Consider the following 18,248-nt stretch of genomic DNA (forward strand, 5'->3'; position numbering starts at 1 on the left):
TGAGGCCTTTCTTTTTCACGGCATGTTTGCACTGAATTAACCTTTTTCTTCCTCTGCCACGCAGGGTTGGCATGGTTAGTGATCAGTTGCTATGGTAAATATGTGCAAATTGTGAAAGGATTGTCTGCGTGATTTGTGTTCCTGGCTGTATGATTTGTACACTGATAACCTATGTGTTACAGGGCAATGATGAAAAATGTGTTCTCTCCTAAAAACTCTCTCTTTCACACAAAAAGTGCACAAATACAGCTGTTTTCAGCCTATATTGAGTGTCAGTTAGCAAACAGACTGCATCCTACCTCATCTTGTGTGAGCAGTTCCTTAAGTCCTCATCTGAAGTTGTTAAAACTACCTTATATATTTACATCATTAGGGACAATTTATTGGGTAAAAATTGTGGTATTTGAATCAGGGTTTTTTTCCCCCTGCCCGGCCCTGTCCATACCTGCTTGTCTGTTGCTTTCAGTTTTGAAAGGTTATGGGTTAGCTCCATTTTGCTGTACATGAAAGGAGAAATAATGAACAAAACTGTGTTACGTTAACAGTTTGTCCCTGAAGAGCAATAATTAGGCAGTTACATTTCAGACAGTTTGTTACACTTGAAAGTGTGTGTAGCAGGGATGGCCTGATGAGACTGGCAATGATGTTTGAACACCTACCCACCCACACTGTGTGGCTGCTGATTGAATTTGAACATGAGTTAGAAGAGACTCATCGTCTGGCAGCTGGTTTTGTCCTAAGTATCAGTCCTATGCAGTTAACTGTTGATTATCTATTGATAATCACTCTACCTGTTAAGAAAGTTGTGCTGCTGCATCAGCTGGTTTAGTCTGCAGTTCAGTCTTCCCACTTTAGAAGTAGATTCAGCTTTCATATAGCAGAAGCATTTAAGGTTTGCACCGTGCAGAGAACTATTCTGTATGTTTAATGTGGTGCTGCTGTTCTGCATGTTTTGCAGGTTTTGCTGATCTTTGCAAAAGAAGACAACCAAAGTGATGGTTTCTGGTGGGCTTGTGACAGAGCTGGGTACAGGTGCAATATTGCCCGGACTCCAGAGTCAGCGCTTGAATGTTTTCTTGATAAGCACCAGGAAATAATTGTTATAGATCACAGGAACTCCAGATATTTTGATGCAGAAGATATCTGCAGGTAACCTAAACCTTATACTTCTCTTGCACTTCAGAATATATTGTACAAAACCAAACCTTCTAATTTAAAAACAAACAAACAAACAAACAAACAAAAAACAACCAACCAAACAACAACAACCAAAAAGAAAAAGAAAACAAACGCAAACTGAAAACTGTAGTAACATGGAAGTTTGGAGATTGGGGCCAGGAGGTTTGTGTACAGCTGTAAGAAAAGAACAATATGAAAAATACACTTTTGGCAAAGCTGAATTGTAGAATTGTCTCTTTAGGTTGTGGGTTTCTATCAGAGTGTAAGCCAGAGCTGTTGTGAAATTATTCCCTACTGTCTGTGCCTGTTTCTTTCCTGGGTTACTGCTGCAGCAAAATCTGAAGCTGCAGGGCTTCAAGGGAATGTCTTTGTCCACCGGGTCAGGCACCGCCAGCTCTTCACAGAAGTTCACATCAGTTTTCTGGTCCACCTGACTCTGTCTTAGCAGCTCTAAGGTGGCAAGCACTTAGTATTGGAATTCTTTGCTAAAATATGCTGTTTCAGCTGAAGTGTACATATTGTACCATACATCACACTGTGCTTCTCAGTCCATCGTGAGCTGAAATTTGCCATGTTTATGACAAGGAGCATTTTAAAGCTCAGATACTTGTGCTGATGGAAGTTCTTTTAAAAGACCAAGAAATAAATATAAAAACTGTTTGTTCAGGACAGTGTGACATGGTTGAAAAAAGTTATCTTTAGCCAGTAAAAGCTTAATGGAGTGTTCTTCTGATAGCTGGTTGTATTTTTTTCAGTTTCTCAATAATAGGTAAAGTGGTAACATTTTGATTATTCAGTATTTCATAAATGATAGTCTGTCATACACATTTGCTATACCATCTTTTCTTACTTGCATGCCCCAAAAGCACTTCCCAGCCTCTAAAGAAAATTCTACGGTATCTAGAAGGATCATGGTAAATATGGGAGAACGTTGTGGAGATTCTTGTTTAAATTTGCTAACGGGTATTGAAAAGGCATTGTATAGACTGACCTTTCTGAGCCCATGCACTCAGGGCAGTCTGTCCAAATAAGCCAAGTAAACAGCGCAAACCTTTGCTAGGCTATAAGAGTGGATTTGAAGAGCTGCTGGTTCATGCTCTGTGTTTTTGGAGCTCTTGCCTCCTCTTCATTGTGCTGAGCAAAATCCGAGGAATCTGGTAGCAAAATGGATATGGATCATCTAAGTGAGGATAGGTAGGGTTTGGCAGTGTGATATCCTAGTTTCTAGCCTCAGTGGTGTCTTTCAGTTCTGGTTCTCATTTATATTTTCTGTGAACATACTCAAGATTAACACTGAGAAAGCATGTGCTGTAACTAAGAAATTTTTGTTTCCTCAGGTCTATTCGTGCCACAAAACCATCAGAGCACACTGTAATACTTGCTGTTGTACCACGCATGTGAGTATTACTGTTTTGTGAAAGATTTTTATTTTACTTTGTAAGAAAGTTATGTATAATTGTTATCTAATAATAAAGTATCTTACTAGCAAGCCTTACAGAATAAGTTTGATACTCTTTTACTTGAACTATGTTAGTGATGTTTTATGTGGCCTATTTAAGTATTTGATAACTTTCTATTTATACAAACTAGTACTACACCTATCACCTTCAGAGGATTCTAATGTAATGACTTCTATACTAAGAAAAATTAGAATTCTGTGTCTTGGTTTCTAAAGAAAAAAACCCAGAAAGCTGTGTATTATTTTCTGAAGGAGATAACTGCATCAAATAACACACTGTGGTTATTAGGGAACTGGGTAATGGAGTAAAATTCAATCATTCTGCTACTAAACTTGCCAGAATGTTGTCATGAAATTCTCATTCAGTAATTCATATCCCATGTATTCAGGCAGAATTCTTACTGACTTAAATATATTTTTATCAGATACCTTCAAAAAAAGAGACCTTTCCTGTCTTTGTTAAAACTCCTGCACAGTATTGAATCAATTCTAATTTTATTCATTTCCTAGCTTAATTAAAATATTAGGAAATAGAGTGGCAGGAGAACTATTTCTGCCAAGATTAAAAACAGACTAAGTTTGCTGCTGAGCAAGACTACAATTTTTTTCACATTTTACTTAATAACAGTTTTTTAGATTCTTCTTATAGGATATCACAGCATGTCATTTATCTTCTTCGTGCTCTTTTTGTGGTGCCCTTGTGTGTCTGTGAACAGACACAGGACTTCTGTAGAGTATCTGTCAAGTTTGCTGTAGGACTAACTATCAGACTGTAGTAATAGCTGCAAACAGCTATAAAAGAAGACTATGGCATCAGCTTTTGCGATAGTGTGGGGTTATGTATGTATTTTATGAAAGAATGTTCTCACTGCATTCATTATGGTTAGGTAAGTATGTCCAATTGATACTATCTAGTTCTTGAATGTTATGTGACCATACAACATAGCAGTTCTATTTGATATCTTTCTCAATGATCTGGACAAGGGGATCGAGTGCACCCTCAGTAAGTCTGCCGATGACACCAAGCCGGGCAGCAGCGCTGATCTGCGGGAGGGCAGGAGGCTCTGCAGAGGGGTCTGGACATGCCGGACCGGTGGGCCGAGGCCAGCTGGATGAGGTTCAAGAAGGCTCCGTGCCGGGTCCTGCAGCTGGGTCACACCAGCCCCACACGGCGCTACAGGCTGGGGCAGAGCGGCTGGAAAGGGCCTGGTGGGAAAGGGCCTGGGGGTGCTGGTCGGCAGCCGGCTGGGCATGAGCCAGCAGGGTGCCCAGGTGGCCAAGGAGGCCAGCAGCACCCTGGCTGGTGTCAGAAGCAGTGTGGCCAGCAGGGCAAGGGAAGGGACTGTCCCCCTGCACTGGGCACTGGTGAGGCTGCACCTCGAACCCTGTGTTCAGGTTTGGGCCCCTCACGGCAGGAGGGACGTAGAGGGGCTGCAGCGTGTCCAGGGAAGGGCAAGGGGCTGGGGAAGGGTCTGGAGCACAAGGCTTATGAGGAGTGGCAGAGGGGACTGGAGCTGTCTGGAGAAAAGGAGGCTGAGGGGAGACCTTACTGGTCTCTACACCTGCCTGAAAGGAGGTTGTAGGCAGGCAGGAGTTGGTCTCTTCTCCCAAGTAACAAGCCACAGGACAAGAAGAAATGGCCTCAAGTTGCACCAGGGGAGGTTTAGATTGGGTATTAGGAAAAATTTCTTGACCAAAAAGGGTTGTCAAGGATTGGAAGAGGCTGTCCAGGGACGTGGTTGAGTCACCATCCCTGGAGTTATTTAAAAGACACATAGATGTGGTGCTTCAGGACATGGTTTAGTGGTGGACTTGGCAGTGCTAGGGTAACAGTTGGACTAATGATCTTAAGAGTCCTGTCCAATTAAACGATTATATGATTCTATGATTTTGTTTTGTAGATCTGCTGACCAAGAAGAGACTTCTGTTCTTCCCCTTCTTAATGCAGGCTTTGATAGGGTATGTATAAATTACATATTTGATGTAGTAACCATGACTACTTTGTAAATTACAGACACTTCTACTTCCTCAAATTGAAAACTATAAATTTGCTTCTGTCAAAAACTGATGAGAAACCTGTGGCAGTTGATCAGGTATTCTTTTCTTTTCAACAGTGTATCCAAGAAGTGTATGAAATAAGAGAATCTGTGATCTAGATAATCCTTCCAGAACAAGCAGAAATACTGAGATTAACTTCTTGTGGTCTGGGTGGGTGGTGGGTGGCTTTTGTTTATGACTGCATTAAAAAAACAGTGATGGGAGACCCTGATTAATGTGCTACATATCACAGCATGCTGGTTAGTCACTGGGACATCTCTGTATGCCTCAGACTGCTGGGATTCCTATTCTAAAGGGACTACAATCCTAGTCCGGCTCCTCCTGATGTGAAAAATAATTTTATTCTTTTTTTCCTGAGGTCTGTTGTGTTGACTTGCACTCGTTCTTCACAGGACAGCATTAGAGTCTCTCCTGTACAGGCAGCAGAAGGGAATATAAGATACTTGTTCATAGTATTTCTCAAAACAGCTTTGCAGGAGAGAGCAGAAAGGCAGGAGTTCTTGGCTCTAAAAATCTAGGTTCAGTTGCTCACCCTACTGAGTTCGGTGTCTGAGCTAACTCATATTTAGCTTGAGTTTCTTTACAAAGCAGAATGTGCACCCGAGTCACAGCTTGCACATCATCTCAAAGAAGAGGTAATAGATCGTGCCTCCTCTGCAAGGGTACTGTGGGACCAAAAGTATTAAAGGCAAAAGCATTGCTGAGGCATTTAGATGCTCCAAAAATCAGAACAGTTGAAGCTAAGAGGAAGGTCAGCCCAAGAACATTAGTGCTTTCTAAGTCTAGTTTTCTCCTTCCCCTTCTCTCATCTCTCTCTCTCTCTCTCTCTCTCTCTCTCTCTGGCTTAATATTTTTCAAAGAAATCTTTATTTCTCCTCAAGGCTGGTGTTTCATCTAAAAACAATGCAGTGCAATATGTTTTGTGGTCCAGATTGTAACTGTAAGTGTAGCACTGAGGAGCGCCAGAGGAGACACTGTGCAGCTCTGAGACACATCTCAGTGGCACGCTGCCTAGGCAAGTAAAACCTTTTTGCACCTGACAGCTGTTCCAACCATTGCCTCTAGCTGTCCCAAATTTATCAGAGAGTTTGCATGATATAGTAATTCCTTTTTGGAATTATTTTTAAGCTTTAAAAACACATCTGATGTCAGAATTATTTATGCTTGGATGGGCATCAGTAGGTACTATATCCGTTGGCAATCTCCTTCCCCTCTGTGCCCATGTTCTTAAAAATACCCTTCTTCAAATAGAGAAATAGTATTTGCAGGGAATCTCTTCCTCAGCAGTAAAATCTTATCTGTTAAAATTTTGAGTTTTTCTTCATTCTTTGTATTTTTAAAGTCCGCCTGTTCTGGTAGCTTTATTTTATGTTATCCCTATTCATCATCTCTGCAATTGTCCTATTTTTGCTCATCATCTTCCTCCGCTTACCTTGGCAAAACACTGAATGCAATCACTCTTGTCTGGTGGTGGCTGATTTTTAAATGTATCTCCAACTTACTTAGTAAAGAGTCTGAGCTTCTAGCCAGTTGTCTGTCACCTTTTTGTAGAGTGTTGTAGACAAACCCAGACTTTCTACACCAGGCTTGGATCTAAAGATTCCAAAGAAGAACTCCTTTAAGCTTTTTGGGGGGATACTTTTGCAAATAAACATTTTTTTTTTTCTTGCAGTGAAGAGCTGATTATTCAGCTTTAAAACATTCTGTTACCTTCATGTTACCTTATGTTAGAGTACTATCTCTCTATGTTTATGTGTACCTATAAAATGTATTTAATTTCTTCTAATGAAATCAGTGATGATTGATCACTATCCAGATCTGGATCACTATGATCACTAAAAGATCTTACAAGATTTTGTGAGTTTTTTCTGTTAATTTTATACATTCCTTTGGCATTTTTCTTGATGCTGAGTTATTTGTTTCTTATTGTGCCTCCTCAAGAAAGTTACATCCTCTCTTTTTTTTCCCCCTATTTCATTAAGAGCTTTTGTGTTTATGTATTAATGGTATTGTTAATGCAGTACATTTATTATGCTGATTTTTTGCTTTTCCCCCTCAGCCTCATAAATCTAATACTGATGCCCTACTTAGGATGGACTAATTTAAATAAGTGATTTGGCTTCATGACTGATTTTTAAGTATGATTTAAATTAGCAAATAGGGGACCTTAATGTTTGCAGTTATTCAATTACAGTCTTGTCTTGTATTTTGAACTTCACTTCTTTTCCTAAATAAATGTTGATTTTCATTGACCAGTTACTATTAAAAATTTCTGGTTTGCAATAAAATAAATCTTTAATATTAAACCTAGTACTACTTGCTAAGCAAGAAGAATGATGCATCCCTACTAGCTGATGACTCTTGTGGCTTGTGGCAAGTTCTGTATAGGATGACAGTAGAATCCTATTATAATGACGTAAAATGTAATTTGAGAGTATATGTTAGTTAAATCAAAATGTACTGTATAATGTACTGTATAAATACTGAACTTTTTTAAAAGAAAGTATTGTTGTCTGCCTTCTAATGTTTGAGAGTTAATAGATCATCATCATCTTGTGCCTCATTTAGATGCACAGATTAGAAAAAGGAAATATTTTCTGCTTTTTTCAGGTCCCAGTTGATTTCTCAGCTTTGAGTGAGCCAGTGGATGAATAGTGTTAGTACTAAAAACTTAAAGAGATTCTGTGCATCTGCAGAATACAACAGTTAAACAGAGCAGGTTTAGCATTTCAAAAAGCTGCAATTCTTGGTTCTTAGCCAAAGATTTGTGCCAATATAGTGGTTGATTTTTGTCAGTAAACAGCAGTGGTTAAATTTTGTCAGTAAACAGCACTACTTTAAAATTCAGTCTATAAAGAGTTTTAGTGTGCTGTAGTAAATTTAGTTTGTGAAATAGGTAGCCATCATTGTTAAATTGTATATTATTGGTAGATTTGCTTTTATATTATTTTAAATTTAACACTAGCATATTTGAATATTTAAAAGAGCACTCTTAAAACTGAAAATCTAAATCTACAGTGCTGTAAAAGGCAAGTTTGTTTGCAGGCAGTTTGTTATGCAAAAGCATCACCATTTGTACCTTTGCTTCTGCTAGTTTGATATTGTGCCTTTTGATTTCCCATACGTTCACTTAGTGAGTGAAGTGAGAGTTACAGAAATAGTATAGAAATATTTTAAGATCTTAACATCAAGGAGTGAAGCAGACCTATGTCTGCATTTATTTCAAATTTCACTTTTTTACATTTTACTGGCAGCTTGGGATTAAGCCATTTGTCCCCAAAACACAATTTTTCATACAGGAGAGAAGCGCAGATTTCTTAAAAAGCCATTCTTTGTTCCTCGGAGGTTTGAGTGCTGCCTCTTGACTCTGCATGCAGCTGTGCTGTGAGAACTAGTGACAACACTGGGTGTTTTCTGTGAAAACGATAGTCTAGTTTTTAAAAAGTAGAAAACATGTATTTCTAAAAGATGATTCAGCTCTTCATAGCAAGTTTACTAATGAGCAGTAAACTTAAATTGAAATCAGAGAATTTACTACTTTTCTATCAACATAAAATGATTTCTGCAGGATCAAGCACAAGACATTTCAGCTTACTACCTTTGCATAACAAAAAGAGGACATCCTCTCCCATCTGGAGTGTATAAATGTTAACTGTTGTCAGCATGCTGCTTGCTTTATATGCTTTTCTGCACTTCTGCATTCACAGTGACAGCTCAGTGAGATGACTTGTGGAGCAAAGTTGCTTCACCTTCTGAGCTTCAGCTGCGGTATTTGCTTGAAAACAAATGAAATGTCAAATATAATATTTTTTTTTCTTTCTTTAACATTAACATTTTATGTCTCTAAGGTCTTCCATTTCCATTCTGAATTAAGGATAGATGTTCAAAATGAAACATCAAGACAGTACTTGTTTTATGTGAGACTGTGTTTGGGGTTTTTTAGATTATCTGTTTCTACCAAGCAGGAAAATTCACCATTGAGATTTTAGGATATTTTTATACTTGCTTTATATTTAGATAGCCATGCTGTCTTAAGAATTAGAAAATCATTCCTGGGGAAAACATGATTACTGAACACAAAATGTACAACTAAAGCTTTTTAATTCTACCGAATTACAGGATAGTTGAGGTTGGAAGGGACCTCTGGAGGTCATCTTGCACAACCTCCCTGCTCAAGCAGGGCCATCTAAAGCAGGTTGCCCAGGACCATGTCCACACAACTTTTGAAGATCTCCAAGAATGGAGACTCCGCAGCCTCCCTGGGCAATCTATGCCAGTGCTCAGTCACCATCACAGTAAAAAAACTCTTTCCTGATATTCAGAGGAAGCCTCTGGTTTCCCTTTGTGCCCATTGCCTCTGGTCCTGTCACTGGGCACGACTGGAGAGGGGCTGGCTGTGTCTTCTTGCATCTTGCACTGTCTCTTCAGATATTTGTATACCTTGACGAGATCCCCCCTTGAGCCTTCTCTTCTCCAGGCTGAGCAGTCCCAGCTCTCTCAGCCTATCCTCGCAGGAGAGATGCTTAATCACCTTCGTGGCCCTGTGCTGGACTCATGCCAGCTCTCTTTATAAGGTTAGAGTTTTAGATGCAGGAACAGAAATAACAGTTTAAAACCATTCCAGTCTATTTCATGCACTCTTGATTTGTCTTCCAGCAATTCATGGAGAATAGCAGCATAACTGCTTGTTACAATGAACTGGTTCAAATAGAACATGGGGAAGTGCGATCTCAGTTCAAATTACGGTATGTAGAAGTGTAAGAAACTGCAAACATCAACCGCTTGGTCTACATAACTGTATCAGGTTACTTTCCACTTCTTCCCAGCTATGAATATATGTGCTTTGCATCTGTATGTTAACTGATATACTATACCCTTATTTCATTCTTCTGTTATTTTGTAAAGGACAAATTTAAGTGCTTTAGTAACTGATACCTTCAGAAAGCTTGGTCTGTGTATGTTTCATTCACTAGTGGTTTAAATGACAGCTTTCCTTAATGCAAAATACAGTACCTGCCCTTTATTCTGATGCTCGCTTGTGTCCCATATGTCCTGAGGTGCCCATATTGAATTTGGCAACGTTCTAGTAGCTAGTACTACCAGCATTACAGTCAGGGCAAGATCCTTTAGCAGAAATATTGCAGAACAACAACTTTGGCTTGTTTAATTGAAAATTTACATTTTTAAAATGCTGTCTTGTTTGTAAGGTTTATGGGCTGCAAATTTACACTGTCATAAAACTTCACAAAATCATTCTTGATCTCACACATGTGAGATTTCATGTTTGATAGCTAGAGCTGAAACACAATCTCGATCTGGCTCTTCAAACCCTGAACTTTTATTTTGTTTCTTGGGCAAGACTTGGAAGACCAGGAGCACATTTTTTTATCTTAATGAGAAATTAAATTACTTTAATTCCCTTATCACTTTTTCTTTAATGTTATTGATTTTATATTTAATACAGGTGCTTATAGATGCATGTAAATTTGTTTGCAATACAGCTATATGAAAAAAAGCCCTTGAAGTTGACTGTCGTGTAGAAAATGTCTACTACTTGGGTGTCATAAATTAATTCCTGTTCAATCTACAGAAATACTGTGAATTCTTTACAGGTTCCCATGTCTCTGCGTAAGAAGTAGATTTTTCTAACATTTTATTTGCAAATCGATCCCAAAGTGACTTAAGTTCAAGTGACTGTTTGTTTGTGCATGCAGAATGCAATTACAGTAAGATTTTCAGGGGAAAAAATGTAATTTGGGCTCACGCAGTTTTTAATAGGTGTTTTCCAAAAGTCAGCAGCTGTGAAAATTTAGAGTTCAGTTAGGTCTTATGGTGGTCCTGACTTGGTTTGTTGTTCGCTTGTAAGTGCAACATGAAGTAAGTGACTTCTGAATTAAGTCAGCATGGATCAGAAACGTCAGTTTTATATAGGAAGATTAAGCTGTCATTCATACACACAATGCTGGTAGTTTATGTTTCATTCGAAGAACAAGATGCAAATACAGTTTGAGTATCTCTACATTAATAGTATCAATTATGAATGCAGATAATTAAAACTCCAACACAGGTAGCATGAATCATATTGGGTACCATGTTTTTCTGCAAGTTTATTTATACCCATCACCAAAAAATATTAAGATTCAATAAAATTAGAAGGAAACAATGTCAGTCCCCAGTGGCATTTCATCTACTGACATTGTTTATGGAAACATTGTTTATGGAAACAACAGTATACTACTCACTTGTAATTCTGCTTGCTTTTGCTCTCTTGAATGTAGTTACATAAACTGTGAGCCTACTTCCTTTTAATTTATGTAAATAGTAGTACAATATAAAATGTATTCTGTGATATCATGTCTTTTGTGTTGATAATACACATGATATATATTTATGTGTGTGTATATTTATGTGTGTATGCTATATTTACATCGCCTCTGAGCATGACTGTTTTGTGAGCCCTTGGCAGCATTGCAAAATACTGTGAAAAAAAAACAGTGGTATTTTTGGGTTTGCTAGTGCCACTGCCAGATGCATTGCCAGAATAGTTAAGTAGTTTAAAGAGCTTAATAGATGCAGACCCAGGATAATTAAATAGTTCAATACCCCTTGTCATGTAACAAGCAGAAGTAATGCTTATAAGCAGCATTTTTTAAAAAAGATAAACTTTCTGAAAAGGTGTATTTCTAACTTGGAGATGCTGACGTCTTGCAACAGAGGATTTCCCCCTACCTCTGCCTGATTAGGCAGGTGCTTTAAATGAATTTGCTATTAAAAGCTAAGCAGAACTAGTGTTGTTTGGTGATGCTGTTCGGTTATAATTTGTTTTCATCTGTGTGGTTTAATTAAGTGTGGGGGAAAAAAGGGTTGCACTGTATGTCTGTCCCACTGGGTCTCTGGTCTGTTTGCTGTCTCAGTATGTCTTCTATACAGTTTTGTAGAAGGGAAGAGAGAATATTTTCAGAAAGTTGTCAATGGAATTAAACCCAGGATATTTCAGGAGTTCAGATACAAGAAAAACATGGTGAAAAGGTAGGACCAGCCTGAGAAAGCAGTATGTGAGGTCATGTCAGTGGTCAGAAGTGTCTTTCCATTCCAAGTGGGGACTCTGCCTCTCCATGTAGCTGCTTCTGGTTTGAAGCTTGGTTGACATCTGTGGGAGGTGTATGTTAATCAAAGAGGATATGGGCCATTTAAACTTGCAATTTTGCTGGCTTGGTTGCCAGATCAAATTAAAATACTAAGGTTTGAACAGTACAAACAGAGCTGTGTGTTTTCTTGCAGAAAGTTTATGCAGCTGGTGTACCAGACAGGCATCTACCACTGAGATAAATCAGTTGTTTCACACAGCACAAAATCACACTTTGGAGCCAGCTTGGACTGCTAGAAAATCATTGTAAAATTACATTGGGAGCAACTCCTAATGTCTGAGCTGAAATACGGCTGTCATCTTCTGTGTACAACACTTCTACAAATCTTCATCCATGCAGCTGTGTGTCTATGTCTCTGTGTATATCTTTTGGTGTATCCTATTTGGTTTTGAGTTACTTCTATGATGAGCAGAACTGGTAATGTCCTTTATTTCCTAATTCTTTATTACCAGTATAAATTTAAACCCCACTATGCAGTCTGGGAGCAAGATGTTCCTTTTAGGCAATAACTGTATACAAGAATGTTTATGCATGGTGCATTTATGCTCCCTGCAATGAGATGTAGATAGAAGATTAGTTTGTGTTTAGTCCAAATCAAAGGTGAAGGGCTGACATTTATCAAAGCAAGTACATCTGGGTTGTTTCTTTTTGGTATGCACTCTTCCCACCCACCCCTCTCTCCCCAACCCCCTTCCCCACCTTCCCTTTCTAGTATTAGGAGCTTATAACCCCATCCTGTGTAAATCATAATTTAAGCAATCTAAATTTTGTAGCAAAAAAGTTAGGCTTTAATTTTCCTGCATTAGTTCATGGACAGCCCTGAAAAATTGGGAAACAAAGATCATTTTGGCCCTTAATAAAGATCAAGATGTATGGAAATGAAGTCACTGAATTATTACTTGGAAGCAGGAAAATTGGTGGTTTTCTGACTGGGACTTTGAGATGGCTGAAATGGTTTCCTTTATGTTGTATTACAACTTCTTTGATAGTGCCAATCTATTTGCTGTATTGAAAACTTTGTATATATCTGCTGTGATAATTTTTGTGTTCCCTATCTTTAATGATCACAAAACTCTCTATTCTAATGTAACAGCCATTTGTTATTTTTACTGCTGTTAGCTCCTGTTGGCTAGAGCATGTTTGGAGAAAGAAGCATACTATTAAGATGCTGCAGTACCCATGAGCAATTTTACAATGTGCTCTGCAGTAAAAACACGTTAAGAACAGGGATGTCTGAAGCTGGATTTCCTGAAAAAGAATCATAATGGAGATAGTGACATGTTTTAGTCAAAACAACAGGCTGCTTTGTGATTCATCTACTGATAAGTACAATATAATAACATATTTGTAGCGAGCAAACTGTTGTAACAATAAAACTAACCTGAATCATTTCCTAATTTCAGGGCTTGTAATGCAGTGTTTACAGCATTAGACCATTGTCAGGAAGCTATAGAAATAACCAGTGAAGATCATGTCATTCAGGTAGGCGAAAAAAACCTGTTTTGTAGAACTCGTAGAGAGGAACCCCAAAGAGGTCTTTGCTCAGTAGTTTCTGTTCTATTTCAGCATTTCAGTTTTGTTGCCCATTCCAAAGGCCTGTGCAATGAACTGCCTTATTTCTGAATGCTGCACATTGACACCTGCTGAATTTTTAAGACTTTTTCTTCAGTAATTTTGTTTAGATGATTAATTTTCAGTGATCATTTGATGATTGATTCAGTTGCTTATGGTAAAACCAGGATGAAATCTGTAGCAGAACTAGATACCCTGTACAGTTTTGTTCTCTTTCTATGCCTTCTGGTAACAGTTTACGTAGCGCCTTCTGTGTTCAGCTCCTTACTTGAATAAAATATTTCACCATTACATAGTACTTTTATATGAAAAACACTGAATTGTAGGGGGTGGTGGTTATGGGTTTAGATGTAAAACTTGCAGCACTTTGATAGTTATACATGAGTATCCTTGAATTATGTTCTTTTTCATCTTACACTAAAGTACTTTTGTTTGGCAGTATGTTAATCCAGCCTTTGAACGGATGATGGGGTATCACAAAGGAGAGCTTATTGGCAAGGAACTTACTGAACTACCAAAAAGTGATAAAAACTGTGTGGATCTTTTAGACACTATTAACACATTTATTAAAAAAGGAAAGGTAAGCATATAAAATAAACTCATGCAAAATTGCTTTAGATTTCTATTCTGCTTTATTTTTAATGCTCTAGGTTTAAGAACACAAAATGTCTCTTAAGAAAAAAAGATGTGGTTTTCATGAGTGTACATGCACATTTAGGACCAGAATTCTGCTCTTCAGATCTGTTAGGAGCACAACAGCCCATGCCTTGTACAAGGGACTACAGATTTCTTTATCTTGGCTTTTAGGACCTGACTGAACTCCTCTACCCATTTGTTGGCTTAGTAGTGATATAGGAACATTTTCTGTGTTTCTGTTTTGCTTAAAGCCTATGGAGCTTTTGTTACTTGGAACATAACAATTTGTCCCTCTGTCAGTCTCTCAGGTGGCTGCATCATCCAGAAAGGTTTAACTGTTCTGTCATAACTGCAGAGCCTTCATTGACTGTGCTTTAAGCACCAAAATATGTCAGCACTCAGTGGGGTGTGTTTTTCTAACTATAGTTAAAATATTTGCAGTGTGCTGTGAACTCCTGTTGTGGTGGTGACAGGCCACAAAAGCACCGCATGTTCCTGGAAATATGTTCTTCTGATATATGCAGCAGTCTCACCCTCCTCTTCATGAACTTTGGGGAGTTCTTGAATATTTCTGTCATTTCCTGCAATGATCTGAGCTTTGAGGGTCGCTGGAGTTGTTTGCAGGTTCACCTTGGTTTATTAGCCATACCTGCAGGCTACTTTTGCTTTGCTCCTCATTTACACAGGCTGCCCAGCTGCTAGCTCTGCCTCTATCCATCTTTCTCTGTGACAGAGAAGGTATCATCCACCCATTTCCCAACTTCATCCTATACTGCTGCCAAGTAGATCCCTCCTTAAAATCTCTCTTCTTTGAGGTGGTAAAGAGAGAAACCTTTTGCTTCAACTTCCTTCCTTCTCCAGTCCTTACCAGAAGGTATTTTTTATATCTGTATCAGTGGACTGCTTACAGATGGTGCATACATGGCTGTGTTGGCCTGGTGTCCTCTTGATGCTTTCCTGTAGCAGTGGAGATGGAGGGAAAATTAGTGGCTAGTCAGAGAAATGGACATTTACATGAGAGAATAGGATAAAAGATGCCATGAAGAATTTTTTTCTTCCTTTTGCTGATCCGGAGTGCCTCAGAGATCCGTGGTCGTGAGAAAAGTCATGGAGTGCAAATAGGCTGTTGGTTACCTGAGGTTAGTTCAAGGACATCGTTAGGTCAAGGGCTTCTGAAATTTAGCATACATGCCACCTGATGACTGACAGCTTCAAAGCTGAACGGTGCTGAGCACAGAGTTTGGTTCTACTGCTCCCAAGGGAGATACCCTCTGGATGTTTTGTGCAGCCACCACTGCTTATGGTGTTATCCAGCAAGAATGTTTGTATCCCTTCAAAGTAGATGATGCCTAAAGTTCTTTGTAAAAATTGTAGTCTCTCACAGAAAAAGGTATTTACTCTGTCCTTACGTTAGCAAATGCCTGTTAAAGGTGCTACTCTGTATTAATAAATTTTACACTGTTTTAAAAAATACAACCACAAAATAATATGTAATCATTTACTATGTAAGGACTATGTAATAATAAATGAGTATTTGACTGCAAGCTGCGTATTCTTAGATGTTGTCTCTGTTGTGTCTGTTTGCTTAGGAATGGCAAGGAGTTTACTACGCAAGAAGAAAATCAGGAGACAGTATCCAGCAGCATGTGAAGATAACACCTGTGATGGGTCAAGGAGGGTAACTAACTTGTCCAGAACATAACTGCTTTCTGCTTTGTAGGGCCTTCTCTCTGCTTTCCCCATCTGTAAGTTTGACATGAACCTCCATGTATTTAGTAGCAAGGTCCTGATATAACTGCTGACTTCAAGCAGTGTGGAAAGGACAAGCAAAGTTGAGAAGGTCATGTTTGTTGCTGACTTTATTCCATTTTGGAGTTGACATACGCTGGGTAAAAGAACTGTAAAGTTGTAACAGTTAATAATGTTACTGGTATATTGTTAGTTATATAGTTACGTGCTATAGACACTGGCAAGTAGACCTTTAGGTTCATGTTACTGTGCATTTCTTTATGAAGTTATTCTGCGGAATCCAAACTGTCACAGGATTAGCTGGAATGAACAGCATCTGGGCGATCCCCTTGTTTGTGTCCGTGCTTGTACATGCTCACACCTTTGCGGTGTAGTGTGGGCACATTGCCAGATTCTGCTCCCAGATGTGCAGGTGAATTCCTGCAGGAGCAAAAGGAGCAGGTGTCCTGGGACAAAAGCATCGCTGTAATGGTGAAGGAGTGCTTGTTGCCCAGTCATCTGTTTGATGTTGGGTTTTGGTATCTTGTTTCATGAGGGTGTGGAGACCTCTGCTTTGTAAAATAGCAGTGCATCACTTTACTTCTCTCTTTGCCATTTGATACGCTAATGTGGTTTTTTCTGTTGCTAGGAAAATAAGACACTTTGTGTCCCTCAAAAGGCTGAATTGCCCTAATGAAAACAACAAACAGGTATTGTATTTCTTTCCTGTCATAATTTTCATAGCCTTTACTAAACTGATATTTTTTTGGTTTAGAAACTGTTATTTTTCCAAAAGGATGTGATCTGTATTGTCAATGAGATCCTCCTTGATTGGTGGAGTGAGCAAGAAAACTTCAGCATTTGCATGGGCTATTCTTCTTTTCTAGGACTGCTGAGTAGAGAAAGAAAGGCTTTAATTCTCTGGAACATCGATGTGGCAGTTGAGTGCGTGACACTGTGAAGCAACACAGACCATAGTCCAAAGGGAGTTCAGGGGCATTTTTCTACAGCTGCTCTTGCCAGTGTGATCTGGTGTACTTATGTCCAATAATGACCTGTGCTCAGCTGTCACAAGGTTGCCAGTGTGAGGTTCCTGAATAAAATGTAGCCTTCATGCAGGACCTGAGGCATCTCATGACCATCAGGTGTGTTGTGGAGGGGTGTAACCCAAGCCATAACCCAAGTAAACCAGCAGTGGCAGTTGACATGGGTCTCTGCATTCCAGGCACAAATCCCCCCCAAGTAAGTCCTGCAGCAAAGCTGGTGGCATGGGGAGCTGTTTGCTGTCATCTGCTCCTGGTTCCCTCCCTCTGAAAGTGTCCGCCTCAAAAATACTCTAGTATGGGGCCTGTATAAGAAGTCTGGACTTTTGTGAGCAAAGGAGTGAGATCTGTCTTGAGCCTGTGGTCTGTAGGGGTGAGATAGAAAGTGGGAAGCACAGGCAATAGCTGGCAACATTTTAGGCTGAGGATGGGCTTTGGAAACAGGGTGTGTTTCCATGTTCTTTAGAGGAGGGGTTATGTATCTTCTTTTAGTTAGAATTTTAATGTGCTTTTATCCATTATGTGGATTAAGACATTTGTGCCTAAAAGGTATTTAGAAATTCACTCCTATTTGTAGTTGCCCTTTCTTCAGTATAACAATACTGAATATTAACACATTACTGGAAAACCTTTACTATATGAAGAAGTTCATAGGTGGTATTCGATAAAATATGACTGTTGAAACCATCCCCATTGCACTTTGGAAAGCACCAGGAAGTCAACATTTTTAGTATTGGTTCATAAGCAGTTATTGGTAAATAAAGCACTAATGCAACAAGCTATAGGTCTGGGAAGCTTTACACATTTGGTGGGCCCAAAGAATATGGCCTTGAAGGGTTCTCCACAGATGTAGAGATCTGCCACAAAGGTTGAAGACCACAGCCTAACAGAAAGCATGATCTGTGGAGATTTAAGGTCCATTAGGGAAAAAAATAAGGTGCATTCAACAGAACTAGGTAATTACTCTGTTTCACTTCTGTGCTGGAAATACCTCCTGCCTGTAGCAGAGCACCAGGTGCTCTGGCATTGCATGAAAAAATTCAAAGAGTGTCTTGAAATTTTGGGGGGTTGGGTGTGTTTGGGTTTGGGTTGGCTTTTTTTTTTTTTTTTTAATTTTAGATGGGCAGTGATGATGATGTACAGGGGTATCTGTATTATATTCATGAGACTTTTAAGAGTTATTTTTCTAGCAATACTAATTTGATGTTGTAAATCCTGATCAACATTCAGACATTGCAGTTTTCTTAAAATCCATGTCTGAATACCTGTAGCAGTACAACTTTTCTCTGCCCTAAAAAAATGTTAGGTTTATTTTCAAGCCACAGATAATTCCTTATGGAAGGACAAGAAGAAATCGAACAAACTATTTAGTTATAGAGGAGTAAAAGCTGTCGTAATTCAAATTTTGATGCAAATGTCTGATGT

The 18,248-nt window shown here is 38.9% G+C and overlaps 1 protein-coding gene across 1 annotated transcript in view; it reads left to right on the top strand.

Moving 5' to 3' along the window:
* The window catches only part of PDE8B (phosphodiesterase 8B), a 79,283-nt gene that overhangs the window by 40,311 nt on the left and 20,724 nt on the right, over window positions 1-18,248 (top strand). The window contains exons 3-10 of the mRNA XM_040580910.1: window positions 959-1,149; window positions 2,517-2,576; window positions 4,540-4,597; window positions 9,353-9,441; window positions 13,248-13,326; window positions 13,856-13,996; window positions 15,642-15,730; window positions 16,430-16,490. Coding sequence (XP_040436844.1) covers window positions 959-1,149; window positions 2,517-2,576; window positions 4,540-4,597; window positions 9,353-9,441; window positions 13,248-13,326; window positions 13,856-13,996; window positions 15,642-15,730; window positions 16,430-16,490 — 768 coding nt within the window. The remainder of the gene's footprint in view (window positions 1-958; window positions 1,150-2,516; window positions 2,577-4,539; window positions 4,598-9,352; window positions 9,442-13,247; window positions 13,327-13,855; window positions 13,997-15,641; window positions 15,731-16,429; window positions 16,491-18,248) is intronic.

Source organism: Falco naumanni, chromosome Z (genome assembly GCF_017639655.2).
Source record: "Falco naumanni isolate bFalNau1 chromosome Z, bFalNau1.pat, whole genome shotgun sequence".
Taxonomy (NCBI): Eukaryota; Metazoa; Chordata; class Aves; order Falconiformes; family Falconidae; genus Falco; species Falco naumanni.